General features: G+C 47.1%; 1 protein-coding gene across 8 annotated transcripts in view; it reads right to left on the reverse strand.

Annotated features, from left to right (window-relative positions):
- Positions 1–1016: 1016 nt before the first annotated feature.
- PCYT1B (phosphate cytidylyltransferase 1B, choline) overlaps positions 1017–18358 on the reverse strand; it is a 60971-nt gene continuing 43629 nt past the window's right edge. For 6 of the 8 annotated variants that reach the window (XM_033010101.2, XM_033010099.2, XM_033010098.2 and 3 more), the window contains one exon: positions 1017–14942. In XM_033010101.2, the coding sequence (XP_032865992.2) occupies positions 14736–14942 (207 nt within the window). In that variant the 3' untranslated portion in view covers positions 1017–14735. Of the gene's footprint in view, positions 14943–15544; positions 15873–18358 lie in introns of those variants that run through there. The other 2 variants (XR_006164929.1, XM_042788591.1) reach the window with 2 other exon arrangements.

An 18358-nucleotide genomic window follows, 5' to 3' on the forward strand; every position in this document is an offset into this window, starting at 1 on the left:
ACCTCCCGGGCAGTAATTTCCCACGACTGCGAATCTCTGCTGCAGAGAAGGCAGATTGCTGTTCAAGCGATACGGCTGCGCTGCCGGGGTGAAAGCGCAGTAAGTGTTTGACCGAAACAGCAGTTGGAACTCGCAGCTACTAAAATTTAGTCACTTCTGCCCCCGCCCGTAACTTCTTACTGTTTTTTGAATTCAAGTTGTGTGTGTTTTCTAGGAACCGCGGAGGGAAGGCTTGCTTAAAAATAGAAATTTGTGATGAAACTGCTGTTTTCCCAGTCGCGCGTGGTCAGTTTTTCCTAGAACATTACCTAAAACATTCCAAGGAATAAGATAGTCTGTGTAAGAAGCTGAGTTTCAGCTTTTGTTATCAATCATATTTTGTAGTAGTAAATCTTGACCTGGTGTTTCTTTTTGGCTGTCTCCTTATACATGAAGAGGAGGGGGAAAAGAACGAAAAGAAAGGATGCAAGCATACTGAACTTGTTCTCGTGAAGTGAATACAAGCCTTGAAAGCGGAAGATACTGTGGATATTGTTATGGTATATTAGTCATTTAATTTCTTTATTCTCAAAAGCAACTGGCTGGCTTTCAGGACTGAAGTGCTCTAGTACTTGAAAACTCATGTCCCTGAATGGCAACTATTTTCAAGAACCCTGAGCATGTACGAACAGCTCAAAGCAGGAAGGTAGAGCACAAGGAATGCATTTTTTTCCATTTCCCAAGGCCTGTTCGTGGCCATTATGGTGCACAGGAGCAAGAAGGAACTCTTCTCCTCTGCAGCCTTGTCTAGGCAGCCTGTGCTTTAGTGGAGACCCCAGGTATGCCACAAACTTCTACACCCACTGTCCTCATGCCATGTTTCTACATAGGGGTGTTAGTCTGAAACCTGCCTTAGGAAATGGTGGCAGCTGACCTTTGGTTGAAAAAAACCTCTGTTTCAATGGGTATATCTGAAAAATGAGGGTGGATGGGTTTTTAATATGACTAGTTTAACTACAGATACTCATCTTTTTTTCAGTTATTTCTACCTTTGATTGGAGTCTGTTAACTATTTGATTTATTATCTTGGGGCTGTTAGTTCCAAACTTTCTGATGATATGAAAGTATATTTATTTTTTCTGGATTTCAGATGTGTGGCCTGCTAATGTTATTGCAACCTCCTTGTCTTGAATTACAGGACACATAAATAGAAAAAAATGTTTTCAGTGAAAATGCTTTGTATCTGTTGTGTTTAGTGATTAACAGAAACAAACGGAGCAAGAGATGTTTGCTCCTAGATTCTTCCTGAGAATTTACAAACAGCTGCTATGTGTTGTAGTGTAACAAACAGTTTAACTTTTGTCTAGTGTGCATTTTTCTGGTGTATGTGTCTTGGAACGTAGTCTTATTAATCCCCTGCCTAGTTTATTATTCATAGATACTGAAGTCTCTCCAATAATATACGTATTTGTGCTCGATGCTTTTCTAGGCTTTGTTTTGAGGCTATCAAGGTGTCTTTCAGAGTCAGCACTTGATGAGAAATATTCAGAAGATACTGAAATGCTTCTTCTGCGATTCAAATGCACAGTCCTTGCCTCTGTACTTTACTGTGATGACCCGGGATAGTACTGAGAAGGTCTTTGTCCTGCTGCAGTTTCTGTTACCTCTTGGGCAGTGTTTATAGCAGGTCCCTTGATACATACTTCAAGAATATAGATATTGTAGTATTCTTGGAAAACTCAAGCTACTTTTTGACTATGTAAACTACCCTTGCTGCTCCAACTGGGTAACATACTTTTCTTTGTCCTCAGTGGCATGTATAATTTGCTTTGAAATGGCTGTTTACTTTCTCCAAAAAGAGAGCAAGAAGGATCTTTCAGGGTAGCACAGTCTCCTATTCACCTGCACCCAGACTTAGTATTTAGGGTGAAGTCTTAACCTCATTGACGTGGAAGACATTTCCCCTCCGCCCCTCACCTTAAATAAGCACTTCTAGATCTTTGTGTTAGATGCTGCAAAGTGGTCTTGGTTGGTATAAACAATTTTGTAGAAAACAGCCTAAATGTTAATATTTATCTCTTGAGGATAACCATGTCTGATTGCGCGGTGTTCGGTTTCCTTACATGTTTCCTCGGTTGCCATATAGATGCTGTAGTTTCTAATAGCTCTTAATCTCTTCTTGCTGACATCCTCACCTGCCTATGGGTTAATCTATATAAACGTGTTTTTGCAGAATTTAAGAGAATGTGATGGCGCATGACAGAATGATGTATTTCTGAGTTCAAAGGTGAGTTTATTCACAAATGAGGAACATAATTCTAAATTGTGTAGAGACTTCAGGGCTGAATCTTGCAAACGCTTGCACAAGTAAACAGTGTATGAGAGCAATCCCACTTAAATGAATCTGTTCTCAGGATCAGAATTTACGCTGTTGACATTAATTTGAAACAGAGAAGATTTGTGTAACTGAATGGCTTCCTAATTAAAAATAAATAAGAAAATGTAAAGCTCACGCACTTTAATTGCAGTATTATGTTGCCTTAAAAGATCTCAGAAATGGGTGTAGAGAACTTGTTTGTTTCTTAAATCTAGAGATTTTTTCGTAACGTAGTGTCGGTAGGATTGATGTGTCTGTGACAATTCCGACAAACTAGTGTTAATTTGCTTCATTAAAGCTTTTCCTTTGAATTGAATGCCGCCGAGAGGTGCTGGACTGACAGTCCTTCGCAGTTCATACCCCCCGTGGATCCCCCCCCCCCCAGGCCGCGGCAGGCCGTGTTTCCAGGGGTGCGCCCTCAGGGCCCTGGGCTCCGCAGCGGGGCCTGGCCTTGCCGAGGGACCTGCTGCCTGTCCCACACGCGCCGTCTCTGCTGAACTCTCACCGGTGCTAAGCTCCTGTTGGGTTTTCTGCTGTGGGGGGAGATCAAACCGGTTTGTTCCCAGCACGGGTTACGGGACAGGACTCTTACTGGGGAGCTGGCCTGTGTCGCAGCTGGCATCCAGGAGGGAAGGAGGCCTGGTGTTGCCTTTCCTCTGGGGCGGCATCATTTGGGGCAGCTGAACCTAGAACGGAGGGCTGGGAAGCTAATTTTTCATGAGATCACTTGGTGACGCTTTAAATTTGGAGACTTGTGTTGGAATTGATTCCAGTTCAATACCCGTGTTTATAATTTGTGTATATTCTCTTTCTCTTTTTTCTTTCTGTTGCTGACAAAAGTGTGTAAAAACTACACGGTAACATTTTTAAGGGATTGATTCAGTTTCACACACTACGGAGCTCAGTTTGTGATTTGGCAGCCCAGGGTCAACTTCACACATGCCTGCAAGAGGGACACCCTCAGAGAGCTGCAGTTGGGAGATCAGAGTAATTTTAGATAGAAGTATTTCAGCATTTCCATGTCTGGCTCCCGTAACCCCTCCCCTCACCCCTAAATTTATTTTTAAAATCTCAAGCATAATTTATTTTTTTGCTAACCTGGTTCTAGAACTATATATAAATGCAATCACTTCTGTATTGTGTTACCCTGAATTTTCAGGTACATTGATCTGGTTTGTATCAGTTTTCCAGGTAGATTCTAAGCCTTTAAAACTTTGATTGTCTTTCATAAATATGTTTATTCCTGTCAGATGTGTCTATGAAACGCTTATTTTTCACAAGAAACTCTAGTTTTCATTCTGAAGTTATCTTTCAGTGATTCTTGTGACAAAAAAACTTGATTTGTTTTTAAAAAGGTAAAATCATGTCCTAACATAGCTGAACTTCACAATTCTTGATTTTGCTGTTATGCCAAGGACCTGATGTCAAAATATTTACAGAGACGGCAGTTGTATGGAAAGTAAAATTGTGCTTCATTTGAGTGGAAAAATTGAAACAGGAATTTTTTTGCTGATTGCAAATCTGAAGATTTCTCTTTCTACAATATAATGGAGCTGCAAAAGCATTTGTGGGCGACCGGCTTCTTGAAAAACTAGTTACTACAGAAATTACTCTAGGTCCATCACTTCTGCATACGTGTTTTCTATGTTATTCCTTTCTCTATACAGATAAGCCCCCTGGTTTCTCTAGGTTTGTAGCTTGAGGCAGGGAGGGAAGTGAGGGAGTGCAGGTGGGAATGCACACCCTAAAGTATTTTGAGATGAAAGTTTTCTCTTGTAGTCTGAGAAAATTGGGTTAACATAGTGACTCTTGGTTTACTCCCTGTTCTCTATTCACTGCACCTTTCTCAGAACACTGAGGTAAGAAGAGTTCAGGCCTCTTATTCAGGCCAGGCTGGTCGGAGCTTTGAGCAACCTGGTCTGGTGGGAGGTGTCCCTGCCCATGGCAGGGGGGCTGGAACTAGATGAGCTTTAAGGTCCCTTCCAACCCAAACCATTCTGTGATTCGATGATCTAGAAACTGCTCTTTCTGAATAACTGCCTAAAATAGAAAGTCTCTGTCAAGAACCTCAAATTCTCCTCACTTTCATAGAGGAATCCAGAAATGGCTATAGTTTAAGAACATTAAGTTGAAACCATTATAAATAAAACTTGGTGACTGAGAACTCTGCCATTTGAAAATATGAAATAATATTTTTAAAAATGAGCTTTGTTTTGTGTTCTCCCAGTTCGTTTTTTTTTTTTTTTTGAGGGAGTACACAGCAGAAAAGGTGTTAACACTGGCAAAACATTAAGAGCTGAATTACAGAGTTTTGGTGCCATCCGTACGCAGTATGTGTTTCAAACTTTGCTAAAATTCAGCTAGACTATCGTGGTTTGGTGAGCCATTTTGCTATAGAAGTGTATGGGGTTTTTTCCTTTAGTTTTATAGCCCTTACTGTCGATCAAGACCTAATTTACTGATTTAATCGTTCACTGGTTCCATACATCCATGCAAGTAACAGGAGAGGGCGTGATTAGCCCCTTGAATCACCGTTGGCTGCTGGTTTGCAGACGTGCGGGACTGAGGCAGCGGTTCCGTGGGAGGCTGGAGGGGGGGTTGAGTGACCTGCTTTGGCAGTGCTGACCCTTCCTCTGAAGGGAACAGAGACAGAGACTACAGTTTTAGCCACTTCCTAATATTTCTGTGGAGTGTGGCATTTCCATTAGTGCTCAGTATTATTAAGGCTTGCCTCCAATTCATCCACGCTGCTCGGAGTTTTTGATTTCCTGACATGGAAGCAGGAGAAGCTCCCACAGCAGTTTAGAACCAACAGTGAGTTATTGGGGATTCTTGAAACTCCAGCATCTGACTGTTCTGGCTGTGGCAGTATGGTTTGTCACCACACATTGTTTGCTTTGAGCATATGAGCACCTTTTGGGTTTGGTGCTGTGTGGTGGTTTTGGTTTTTGTTTTTGTTTGTTTTTTTTTTTTTTCCCCTGCTATTTAAATGTCCCTAAAGCTAAAGTTTCTTGGGTTATTCTTGACATTTGAAATATCTGTTATAAAATAACACCCAAGGCTTCTACCTTGAAATTTCTTCAGCTTTCCATAAAGTTTTATATGCACTCATAACTTGTTCAAGAAAATGAAAAAACAAAGTTTCTTACCAAGTAATTCTAAAGCAGGAAAATGCCTGGGGACCCAGCTTGCTTGACTCATTAACTTTCTTATTAAGTAATAAATGAGACTCCAGATGGTTGGAATTTTTCTAGAACTGAGATAATTTTCTTTCAGATGAAGAATTTATTTTAAATTTTATTTTAAAACTTCAGATGAGAAATAATCTGTGTGGTGTACTTCCTCACTGCTTACCACTTGCCATGAGAGAATGTTCACAGGAGCCGAGTGGTTAATTAAGTAGCTCAAAATTACAAAGTCTGTCAGCATGTACTGCGTAATATTTGACAGTAGCCGTCCGTAGAACATGAAGCAACTAGTTGCAGCAGCAGTATAATGAAGATTTATGGCTCTAGGACACAGGCTTATGTGGGAGAACAATTTGTAATAGGGGTTTTGTTTCTCATACAATGCATGCCTTTTTTTAGACTTCTGGACTTACTCAGTACTTAAATTTGTTACTTCAAATGGAAAGAGAAATCTTGCAGTAGATGCTTTTTAAATTGTCAGGCATATAAAACATGTCAGGCATGCTTAATAGGAAAAATTAAACATTTTTTTTGTCAGATTAGTTTATATTCATCATCTAACTGAGGCTGGTTTTATCTTAAGCTTTTGTACCATCTTCTCTAGTAGTAAGAGTAAAATTAAGTGAATGTAATACATAATGCCTGCTATGTTTTGTCTAAGAGCATGAGCCATTCAGAAAACTTGTTACAGCAATCTGAAAACCCTTTTCCATCTAATGACTTGAATAATTTGTTTGTCTTTGGCCCAAACTATCCCCACTTTATGTCTCCCAGTTCAAGGCAACAGGCATGTCGCTTTGCTTCTCCTAGTGTGCAGCTAAGAGACACAATTTGATGGTTGTACGATGATTTTCCTTCTTGATCTGCCACTGTGGATTGTCTTCTTGAACTTAATAATTTCAAATGTAAATACGCTGATTTAAAAGCCTTTTTTTCAGAAGACAGCTTCGGTCCTGCCAGGTTTCAAGGTCACGTGTTGACTGAGTTTTGGCATTAGAAAGCTTTCAAAGGACAGCTTCGTTAAAATTTTCTTGTGGTTGTGTGGTGGAAGCTGATGCCCACTTGCACTGTTGGGAGATGGCAGTTGTTAAAACGTCAGAGCCATCCTAGCAGACTTGGGGCCGTCGGTGGGGTGCACGGCTTCCCCTATGTTTTCCCGACTCCCCTTGCCTGTTCCGCTTTGCTCTTTATTCTTATGTTAACAAATCTCTTTGTAGACATAAGAATACTTGATCTAATCCTCGGGGCTGTGGAAGACCAACACTTAAGGCAGGGTTAGGTTTGCATTTGGGTCAAGGAAGCTGAGGTTTTGTGTGTGCGTGTGAATCGTGGCTGCGTGGTAGTTTCCATGTCTCTGGGTGTTGGTGGACTAAAGGTTAAGTTTTACTACCAGGGAAACCATATTCTTCCCTTCTTTATTTTCAGGTAGGGGTGTCCATTTCAGTAAATGGGTGTCCATAGTCAGTACGATGCAGGGTGCTTGAAAACTGCCCGCTACATTATGCACGAAGTAAAATGGCCTGTTCCTGTATGTTACAATATGCAAGTTTACCACCTTCACAAAATATTTTGCAAATAACCGGTTGTGATGGATTAAGAGGTTGGTTCTGCTTTGTTCTGATATACTTAAGTACATTTTGCCCTGCTATTACTCTGTGCACTTAATGAAGAAGAATGCTGGCTTGCTAAGCATCGTGTTTTACAGCAAGAAAACTGAAGTTTCTACATTTTTTGAATGGCAAATGGAAGTATTTTATCAAGGTGCCCAGTATACAACTGTCAGTGCTCATATATGTAATTAATCTCTAACTTTTAGTTTCTCGATAAACAGTTGAACAGCTGGGTAAAACCTGCAGAAGGATCATCTTGGGCACTTTCTGTAGATAAAATTTCATTCAGTTAGTGGGTGAAGTCAACTCTGCGCATGGCATGGTAGTACCACCACTCTTTGTATAATGGCTAGCTGCATTTTAATTAGCTTCTATGTAGTTTATGTTCTTAATGACAAATTGACTGAATTGCCAGAAACTGGAAGTTGAAAGGTGTCAGAATAGCGGTGCTTGACTTCAAGGCATTATTTTTTTCTTGCATGTCTTTAAAAGCTACAGAGTGTGAGCTTCTTGGTGTTTTCTGACTGTTCTCCATGTTCTCTTTGTGTCTGTGATACAAGTATGTGCTGTGGGCTGGTTTGAAGAAAAGGTACTGGGGGGAAGAAAAAAAAATTAAACCACCCAAGATTTGCTACACTGTTTGAATTAATGTCTAGTTGGGACCCAGCTATTTGGGGGGTGGGGGTGGGAAATCTTGTTAGTTCTCATACGGCATAGGCCTTATGCAGTCTTCTGTTTGCATGTGAACAAGTATTTAAAATGTTCTTGTTCTTTTCTGGAATAAATGCACATGTTTGGGAGAGGCCTTTTAGATAACCAAAGCAAAAAAAAAAAACAAAACAAAAAAACAAACCAAACCAAAACAAAAAAACCCAAACCAAAATAACACAACAACCAAAAACAAACAAGCAAAAACCAAAACAAAAAGCCCCGTAAATTTTCTCTGAGGGATAGCTTCATATTTTGTTTTGGCATTTGGCTTTTAGCCATGTATGGTAGTGGTGCAAGTGCAGGGCACTGTTGAAGTGAAACTAGTTAACTTTTAAACAGGTAACGCAAAATATCTTCAGTATGGCCAAGTAGCAAAGTAACTGCGTTCCTGCTGTTTTATGCATTAGTTTTGAAATGAAAAAGTGAGAGACTTATCCTAACTAAAACATCAGCGTGTTATCCACGTTATTCTCACACTGCATCCAGAACACGGCACTGTACCAGCTACTAGGAAGAAAATTAACTCTATTCCAGCTGAAACCAGGAGACACGTACTTGCTGAAGTCACAGTCAATGGCAGAGAATCGGACAGGGTAGGGGTCTGGGCTGCCCCCCTCTCAGATGTGTGTCTGGGCTCTTCCAAGCATTTGCTGCTCTGCTGTGAGTGTTTGTTTGCTGGGCAGCAAAAGGAATCCCCCGTGCCTAGGGAGATGAGACTCTTATCCAAAACCTAAATGTAAATGAAAAGCTGAGCTGCCAAAATGATGAGAGGAAAATGTAAGTGATCAAAAACCTGATGGCTCCACAGAGTCTATCCAGTATTTCTGTATATCACAGACCATGAACTATTACCAAAGAAAATTGGGATCAAGCCCTGTGACCTTCTAATCCTTTTAGAGGACAGTTGTCTCTTCGTGGGGTGAAACTGCCTTTTGAAAAGGATTAAAGGAGGTCATACTTCCACAGGCATCATTTCCTCCTTAAATTTGTTTTGCTCGTTTGTCTTCAGATTATATTTTTGGCACACTCCAGTATATGGAGCAGGCTTTTGTGTTTGTCTGAAAGGCAAAACTGCCTTACCTGGCTGATGAACTTAGGGTTTCTCATTGAAGGAAGGATGGATGCTGTGGGAGAGAATATCTAAAAAGGGATGGAGATACCAAGTGTGAAAGGACTGTTTGAGCTGAGAAAAGGTACTGGCCCAACCATAAACTGGCCTTGAGTAACTGCTGGGGCAGGGGAATTCAAACCTCTTGCCAGAGGAGCTGGTTTTAATGTGGGAGCCTGCTGCGTGCAGCTGGGAGATCGTCGGAGTGACTTGTCATAGGAAGAGGCTCAGTTGTCATTGGGAGGCTCAGCCCCACGTTCCCCTGTTAACACGGCGAAGCTGCGTTTCCACCGGCTTTCAACTATTTTTATTCCTTTCTGCATCAGTCTCCTGTCCCTCAGGCGGATTAGAAATGCTAATGCTGCAATGCTGCCCTTCTTTGCATGCACCAGGAAAGGGCCTTTCCTTTAGAAAGAGAAGGGCAGAAAATCTGTGTGTGTGTGTGCAGTTGGAGGACACACACTGTATTTTGAGAGGGGGAAAAAAAGGTCTCTTCAAAACAGGATTAAAAGAGGGGTTCTTAAGATAGCGTGCTGCCTGAAAGGGACTCCATGCAAGAGGCAAAGCCCTTGGTCCATTTTCTGGTCCTTTTTCAGCTCTTTTAGGCGGAGGTGAGATGTCTTTTGCACTAGACTCAAGTGAAATTGCTGCTTAATTATGTGCCATCCTATAGGACTCTCCCCATGATGGTTTATTATTACCCTGGGTTTTTACAAGCAAATTCAATGGCGTGTCAAACCCTTCCTTCCTGCTGAGCTGAGGTGATCGGCCTGGTGTTGATTCAGGGGACCTTCTTGTTCCCCAGGGGGTTCTCCCTGCACCCAAACAGGAATCTGCTCTGACCGCAGGCTGGGCGGAACGCAGGGACGCAGCCCTGGGGACCCACCGGCCGGCTTCTGCTGGCAGAAGTCATTCTCCCGAGACTTCGGAGTGGAAAAGCAAGGGTTGTGCTTGAGGAGGCAAAGCCTCAAACGTCATGTTCCAAGGGGAATTTAAACCGTTTCACTTTCCTGAGCGAAGGCTTTGGAGTGGGGAAGGAGGTAAAGGATCTGCCAGCGGCGTTGGACTCCGGCTGTTTTACAGTCCTCTGGCAGCTGCACTTGCAGCGCGTGGCTGTGACTCCCAGGTGAGCAAGGTGTGGAGCCTGCCCTGCCTCCCGGCCAGAATCACCCCTTCCCTGCCCCAGGGAGAGAACGTGGAAGCAAACAGCATGATTTCCAGCGGGGCGACTTACAGACGTAGAAGGGAAAACTGTGTGGACAAGGAGAGAGCAGAATGGGCAGTGCTAGGGATTTAGTCTAGCTGTATCCTTGATAAATGGTCCTAGCTCTGAGCCGGTCCTCTTGGGAAGTCAGGATTCCTCTGCAGTTTTCCTGTAGCTTCATTTGAAATGCCTGTTTCACTTCGCCCAACTGCCAGCTGTCAGTAGTGCTTTGTGCTATTCTAAATATTTTCTTGAGAATTACGGCCCTACAGTATTTGGAAATAATACACATACAAAATTATAATGTTGGGGTTTTTTTATATGTCTATCTTTCTTGAGCCTTTTGAGTTAAATCATCCCTGTGAGTTACAAGATGTTCTATTTCATGCGTAAATGATGGAAGAATTTAAAACTAAGGAATAGTGTGGATGTTTCACAAGCGCTGGCACAAGAGCTCTGCCTTCTACTGCAGATCATCACTGTTCCTTCAGTCGCATTTCAAAGATTTTCCTGCCTGTTCCGTATGAGCTTGTCTGAGTTGACAGTGGGGACGTCCTGCCCACCTCCAGTCGTGCTCCTTGCCCGTGCTTTCAGAGTTTCTACGGTGCAATGAAATACCAGTGACAAAATGCTTTACAGCTCTTCCTACTGGATCTAAAGCTTGTTCCGCACCAGTCTAACGCGGCACTTGCTTGCAGGAGGGGGAGAAGCTACCGCAGGGCGCTGCAGCTCTGGCTTTGTGCCGCCTTCCCGGGGGGGGGCCCGACGCGGTGGTGGCTGCTCTTCTCCCTGGGTTTGGGCCAGGCCGGTGGGAGCCGGGATCCCTGTGTGCGTGGGGCTGGCGCCCGGGAGGCAGCGAGACCGTGGGCAGGCGCCGCTCAGACGTGGTCCCGCTGCGGGGGCAGCTCGGGGAGGAGCGGAGCGGGGCTGCAGCCGGGCCGACTCTCCTGCGCCTGGGAGCGTGCGAGGGTGTCTTGTGCATCTCCCAGGTGGTGCAAGACACTGCTCAAAACAGCCCCAAATCTGCCTTAAGAAAGCTTGCATTACCAGCGAGCATTTTGGTGTGGACTCTCTGCCTTTAAATAGTTTCTCTGCCATGCTGAATGACTTTGCAATTTGCTTATTCCGTAATTAAAAATCTTAGCTGGGCAGTCCTAAGCCCCTGTCCGCTAGTTAAGCTTCTCCCTGCCTGGGGCTGTTCAATAAATCATCAGTCTTTTCTACAGCTGCTGCAGTGATAACTTCTTTTTTACAGAAAAGACGAAAGCGGGAGCATTGAGCCGCCCGACTGACTGAGCTGGAGGAGGAGCCGAGTCCCGAGGCCAGTGTCAGGGTCTGTCCCCGTGGCTCATGTTCCTGCCGCAGTTTTGCCTAGATCGGGCACATCTGCGCACACCAGAGCATCACAGCTTCTGCCGCTGGGGGTGGTTTTCAGAAGCAGAACCAGGATGGCTGCAAAAGCACTGCCTCTTCCTTCCACTCAGAAGGAAGAACTGAAATAGTGGCTCCCGATTCCGCCGTGCTGCGGCAGAGGGTAAGGGAGGTCTCAAACTCGCTGGTGTCCAAAGCGGGGCCCCGGCGGCTGCGGCAGCGCTTCCCCACCTTTACCCTGCAGCCCGAAAAAAGCGGGTGAAGGCCAGGAGAGAGGCGACCCCGTCCGAGCGGAGAGCAGCAGCTGTAAGCCAAGCAGCAGGAGCTTGGGCAGGCTGGTGAAGCCGCTCGTGGCACTTGGGGGGGTGTAAAGCCTTGGGGTGCAGAGGACGGGGATGACAAGCGCTGTGCTGTCAGCGGGGCTTCCGCTGGGGGCTGTGCTTGTGCGTCCAGAGGTGCTGTGAAATGAAAGGTGAGAGGCAGCCGTATCTGTCGTACACTTTATTTTTCACGTGGAGCTCGGCTGATAAATAGGACTGAATTAAAGCAACACTCATGAAAAATAAAACCCAACCATGACTCAGAAGTGCAAAATTGCCCTCCACGTGTCCAGGGACAATGAGGTTCTGGTTTGCTGGAGACAGCACATGGATATTGGTGTCTGTACCAGCAGGGCAAAGGCTTCAGCTTATTGATATCCTAAATGCGGAAGGACGCCTGGTACAGTATATGGCTTTGTTGCTGGGTAGCCACCTGTGACTGAGAAACAGCTTCTGATAAGTGGAGGTCACTGGTGAGTTTTTCTCCAGTTCCTATTTACAAGTCATGGTGCTGTCTTCCACTCAAACCACCGAACAAGGGCTGCTGAACAGTAAGTGCTATGAAATTTAAAAAACAACAACAACAAAAAAAAAATATAAGAAAAACCCAACCAAACCACGGTAAAAGCCAAGAACAACAAAAATCTGCCCACCTCCCTTGCATTTGGACATGGCTCATCATATAAACAGCACCAGTAGAGAGCAGACGGTTCCCATGGTGGAGGAGTGGTTTGTGATGGGAAGACTTAAGACTTGCAAAGGATCAGAAAAACTAACAAGTGCATCCCAAGTACGAAATTACAGTAACAGGTTGCCTAAGGCTGAGAAAGGTCTTAATTGCATCGTCCCATCGGGTGCACAGCTGGCAGCAGCTGAACTAGCTGTGGCTCTCCCTTTGCACGTCCCCCCCTCTGCCCTGCTTGTCTCTCTTGGCAGCTCTGTGAAGGATCTAGCTTGACTTGAGAGGCCACAGCAAGCCACAAGATATTTTGTACTCAGTCTTGTGGTAGTCCGAGAAGTATCTGGCAAAACGTTCGCAAAGAAAAACTGGTTACCCTGTGGTGGGGAATGGATGAAAGCTGTAGGGGATGAGCAGTGTGCGGGGCTCATTTGGTGCCTGGTAGAAGGGTTTGTAATTTACCTGCCTGGGAAAGTGTCTGGCAGGGGTGAAAGGAGTTTACCTACTAGGTCACTCGTGAGGTAAGGACGGTAGCCGGCTGGGGGGGTTGCTGCCAGCAGGTACTACCCCCGCCCCCTGTGCTCAGGCACTCGGTCACCTTGCTCCTTCCATTCTTTCCCAAGAGCTGCTCAGAGCCCCCTGCCTCCCCATCCCCTCCCCTGGGACAGGCACCTGCCTGCACCCTTCACCTGGCTGGCCTGGTACCCCGGTGGGCGCTGGGCTGGAGAACAAGCCCGGGAGCAAAACCACATCATTGCTTCACAGCCCTACCCCAGGGATGCGGGCTGGGTGCTGCCCGCGGCGTTCCGGGCTGTGGGGCAGGGCAGCCCTGGGGAGTGGGGGGTCCCCCACCTTCGGAAATCCTGCGAGTCGGTGGCCGCCTCACCGGGTGCCAGCTGCGGGACGGAACGGTGGAGCTGGACGTCGGGCAGGTCTGGCTGTGCCAAGCTGGGAGGAGATCAGCTAGGGCGTCGAGGGGGAGGGAGAGCTTCACTCGTGCTGCCCCTTCTGTGGCTCTGCTTGGGGCTGTACCGGTGTTGCGGACTGAGAAGGAAAATCCCCACGCCTAATCCCGTTTAAAAGATTTCCATTGTTTTTTTCCAACTTTTTCTTCCATGTTAGTGTAGAGGAATGGCCTCGAGACCCCTGCGGGGGCGGCATGTCTGTGAACACAGCTTGGTTATAGAATGTGAGAAATCCGTTTGACTGGCTGAGTAGCACGTGAGGACAGCAGCGCTGTTGTGCTCGTCGTTTGGCGACAGCAGGAAGCAGCAAGGGTTCCTAGGAGGCCACGTCCCAAGGCCTTGGGATCCCACGTGTGTTTTTTAGAATTCACCGCTAAAAATCACCAATGTCTTCAAACTATCTGTTTCCTACAATGCCTTCCAGCTAGAGCTATCTTTTCACGTACTTTCTTGCCTCCAACGTGCAACAAAGCCAGGGAGCAAAACAAGTTATCAGGTAACTGTTCAGGCACTAGGAGCACGGAGAGCGATTTGATAAAGCAAATGCAGCCTGACTCTTTACATACACCCCGTACCGAGGCTTGGTCAACAAGCAGCATTCAATAGCTCTATATATATTAAAGGGATTTCCACCAACTCAGCTGGAGAGCTTTCCATTTCACTGGCATGGTTTGGCGTCTGGGGCAGATTTCATTCAAAAAGAAAAAAAAAAAGTGAACTTTTACTTCCCGTTTCTGAACGTATTTGCTGCAGCAATGCCGTTTCTTCGCGTGCCAGAAGAGCTGGAGGCAAGCAGGGCCCGCTACAACCGCATCTTCTCCGTCCAGGTGGCCGTGGCCGTGGCGGGCCGGGCCCGGCTCGGGAGCTGAGGGGGCCGGTCCTGCAGGCCCCGCTCGGTGCGGAGTTCCCCGGCCTGGCCGCAGCAGCTGTGAGCAGCAGGAGGGGGACAGGAACTTGCACAAGGGTGTTCTGTTTTTCTGTCAGTCCCCGGTTCCGTGCCTGGCAAGCGCTGCTGGCCGGGCCTCCGGGCACCGCGAGGGAGTGGGGATGGGAGAAGCTCTTCCTGAGATCTCCCTTGCTGTGCTCCAGTCCGTTTTCAGCATCTTCTCCCAGAGCACGTTCCCTGCTGTCAGAGATACCCCAGATGTTCCTCACGCTTCTCCCCATCCAGCGGTTGAGTTCATAGCTTGTTCTTCTGTCTCATGGTTAAAAAAATAGTTATTTTACTTTTCATCCTCGTCTCCCTCGCTCATGCTGCTGAGGGAGGCAGAGGCAGCTTTTGGAGAAGAGGGAGGGGAGGCTTTATTGAAAACCCAGGGCGGAGATGGGGAACGGGACGGAGAACGGCCTCGCGTAGGACTGCTGTTCGGGCTCTGCCGGGGAGAAAAAGCCTGGAGCATTCGGCCGCTTCGTTCCTGGAACATCTGCTTCTGCAAAAGCAAAGTGAAAAGATGCTCTCTGAGTAATGCGCAGAGGGGAAGGCGTGTCTGTGGGCAGGCAGGGGCTGTGCTGCACCCCACTTCTCGCCTGGGAGAGAGCAGGAGGCAGAGGCCAGAGCCGCTCTGGAGCGCAGCCAGATTGGCCCCACTCAGCCTCTGCCTCTTCGGCTGTGCTCGTAATAACCCGTTTGCTACAGGGCAAGGTTTTCTCTTAGATCAGTCACCCCTAGTGTGAGAATACTCTGTGCATTGTCCTAAGCCAGCCAGGGGGAACTCCCTTCGGATTTTTTTGTATGTGTTGGTCACACCCTGCGTGTCAGAAAGTCAGTTTTCTGCCTCAACTCCCGCTGTTCCTTGTTCCCAGGACCTTTTCTTTTTAGTGTGCTGGGGTGGACTGCCCGGCTCCTGCCGAGCTTCCGGGCTGGCCCAGCCTTCCTTCCTCCTTCCCTTCTCAAGGGAGGCAGCCCCGTGCCTGCCAAATACTGGCAGCCGCTTCCCCAGCTACCTGGAGCAGGCACCACCCAAACCCTTAAACGGGGGGTGGGCATGTCAGAACGCAGGTGTCTTTGTTGAAAAGAGAAACACATGCGGGCTCCATGTTCTGCTTTGGGCTTTATTGTCATTTTTGCTTTGTAAAGCTGAGTGGAGGCCTGCCAGAGCTGGTGGGGTGGAGGAGACCACCTTTTCAGCCAAGCAGTCTGCTACACTCAAGGCAAACGCCGCTACTTGTTAGTGCCTACGTGGCCCTGCGTTAGGCTGCCGGGCTGGGTTACAGGAGAGCTGGCGCGTACTGCGTGGCTGCTGCAGGTTTCACGTGGAAAACGCCAAATGCGACTGCCTCGCTGCTCCTCCCGGGGATGGGGAACGAGAAGCCTCAACCTTGGCTGAAGTACTGGGAGTTGGTTCGCAGGCGATGCTTGGCTGAAACAGAAGAGCCAGCCCGGACAAAGTTAAGTCGTCGCTCAGGTCTGAGAGCAAAAACACCTCTGCAGAATGTATTCTGGGTTTGCCTGCTTGGGCTGTGGCAGTCCGCAGACTGTCTCACCTTCAGTTTTTGTTTTATTCCTCCTCCCGTTCCCCCTGCAGTGAGTCTGCTCTGTGAAGATCTTCCTCCCAGCCAAGGAGCCTGTGGCTGCCCATCTTGCTCTTCCTCCCCCTCTCTACAACTCGGCGTTCCCCACCAGCGGAGGGGCAGACGTGAGGTTTCCCTATCGGATTTCTGGTGTTCCCTAACCCTGGGGGTTAACGACTGAGCTCAAATACCAAAATTAACCGTTCCTCTGTAAGCTCCCTCATCCAAGCTTTATTGCACTGGACTTTATTAACTTAGTTTTAGAGCCTAAATGTTGCTGCAGTGTGGAATGACAGAACAGTTCCCTCCTGAAGCTGCGCTTAGCCGTGCTCTTGCACAGAGACTCGCGGCGTGTAACCTACCCCTGCACTACTGCTACATCCAGAATAGTCAAGACTCCCTAAAATCTCAATAGGTAGCAGATGGTGGTTGCTACTGATAAATGGTGCCAGGAAGCATTTGGCTGGGGGAGGGTTTGGGCTGCCAAGAGCTGTGAGGATGTCACCAGGGCTGGCAAAGCCCTGGAGCCTGCTGCAATTGAGTAGTAGGAGTGCAAAATTTCCCTTCAGATCACAGAAATTGTGGGTTTGTTGGCTTGACTTAGTCTGTTTCATCCTCTCACCGAAGATAACCCCCAACAAAAAAAAAAAAATTATGTTTGATATCAAGTATCTTTTTCCTGGCCACTTCACAAAGCTGAGGGACGTTGTGGTGCTTCATGGTGGAGTGGTACCAGCGCCGAGGGAGATGGCGGTGGCCCAGCTTGGCTGGTGTCCCCATCTGGGGAGGGGGTATCTGACTCTACCTTGGGCCCCAGAGGCCGGGGATGGAAAGGAGAATCCCACCTTCCTGCTAAGGCCCTCAGCCAGGCTGGAGACCACCCCCTTCCCAGTCCCTGCTTCAGCCAAGAGCCTGTTGTCTGAGCAGGCTGGTGCGCTCCCACCTTCAGCAGGGGAAGTGCCCGGCTGGTCCCCACCGCCTCCTGCGTTAGTGCCTTAACTGCCAGGTTGCTGCCAGTAAGTCACGCCTGTCGCAGGCCAGGTCCTCCTGACAGGGGTTGCTCCTCTGGCTGCCAGATGCTGAAGAAGTAGAACAAGCCCTAATAGCTTCCTGCAAGTGCCAGAGGGTTAGACAAGGCTGGGTGCGCTCTGGACCTTTACCAGAGGTGGGAAAATGATTTCAAAGCTTTGGTTCAAGCAAGTTCAGGCACACCCAACCACCTTAGGGAGACAATGCTTTGCTTCTGGCAAACTTGCTACCGGGCAAAAATATTTTGCCCATTTCTGAATTGTATTGCCTGCATGTTGATACTCCTTTGCTTTACAAAGCAAGGGCCAGCTGGGTGTTGTGGAGGACTGCTGCTTTTGAGCTGCTCTTTCCAGGCCGTGCTCAGGTCCAGGCTGCGGACGCGCGGCGCGGCCTAAACGCTGTCCCTGGGTCCTGGCTACAACCTGTAAGGATTTATCTGAGCCCCTGCTGATGTCTGAGGTGATGGAGCCGTTTCCCAGTGCAACCATCCCCGACTCCCTCTGTGCACTGAGCAGAGGGAAGCTGGCGGCCCTTTGAGGGGACGCCTGGTCTGACGGGACACTCCTGAGGGAGCCTGGCACGGAAACCCTGCGCTGTGAGCTTTGCTTTCTCTCCGCTGACCTGAAGCGCAGCTGCCTGCTCGTACGTGTCTGAGGGGAGGTGGAATGAACCCCGCTGATCCGCGGAGAGGCATCTCTGCCGTCAGGGCCCCCGGGCCAGGCTGCGTGGTGGTCCTCTCTCACACCAGAACAAAAGTTTCACGCCGCGTTAATCGTTGTTCCTGACCCCTCTGTGACTCTCTCGCGGAAAAAATACATACAGGGGATTGCACAGGTGGGCAAAACTGCCAGGGAATTACAGACATCTTGACATTTGAAAACTGACATTTTGACCTTTTTCACAAATGGGCATTTTTTGGTGGGTTATGTGGCCCTTACTTTCAGAAAATTGACGCTAGCATAAAGTATATTATAATAATTATTTGTGAAATAATAATAGCATATTAATGGCATACAAATTACTAATCTAGGAATCCAGCGTGCCCATAACGATTCCTGTACTTTTAATGTCAACATTAAAAGCAACATCTAACTAACAGTGATAAGGCAAATTAATGTTAATAACAGTTTTGACGCTAATAGCAAGTTATCATTATTTTAAAAGTCTTTCCTGTTGCCAAGGCTCAAGCTGATTTTAAAAAAGCCACACCACCTCTCAGCTCGCTGTCACTGATGCTTTTCCAGTAACACAGTGAGGAGATTTCACTCCTCTTGTTCTTAGCAAAGGTCTCTGTGACTGCACCAGA

The sequence above is a fragment of the Tyto alba genome, unplaced genomic scaffold, assembly GCF_018691265.1.
Source record: "Tyto alba isolate M040663 unplaced genomic scaffold, T.alba_DEE_v4.0 Super-Scaffold_14, whole genome shotgun sequence".
Taxonomy (NCBI): Eukaryota; Metazoa; Chordata; class Aves; order Strigiformes; family Tytonidae; genus Tyto; species Tyto alba.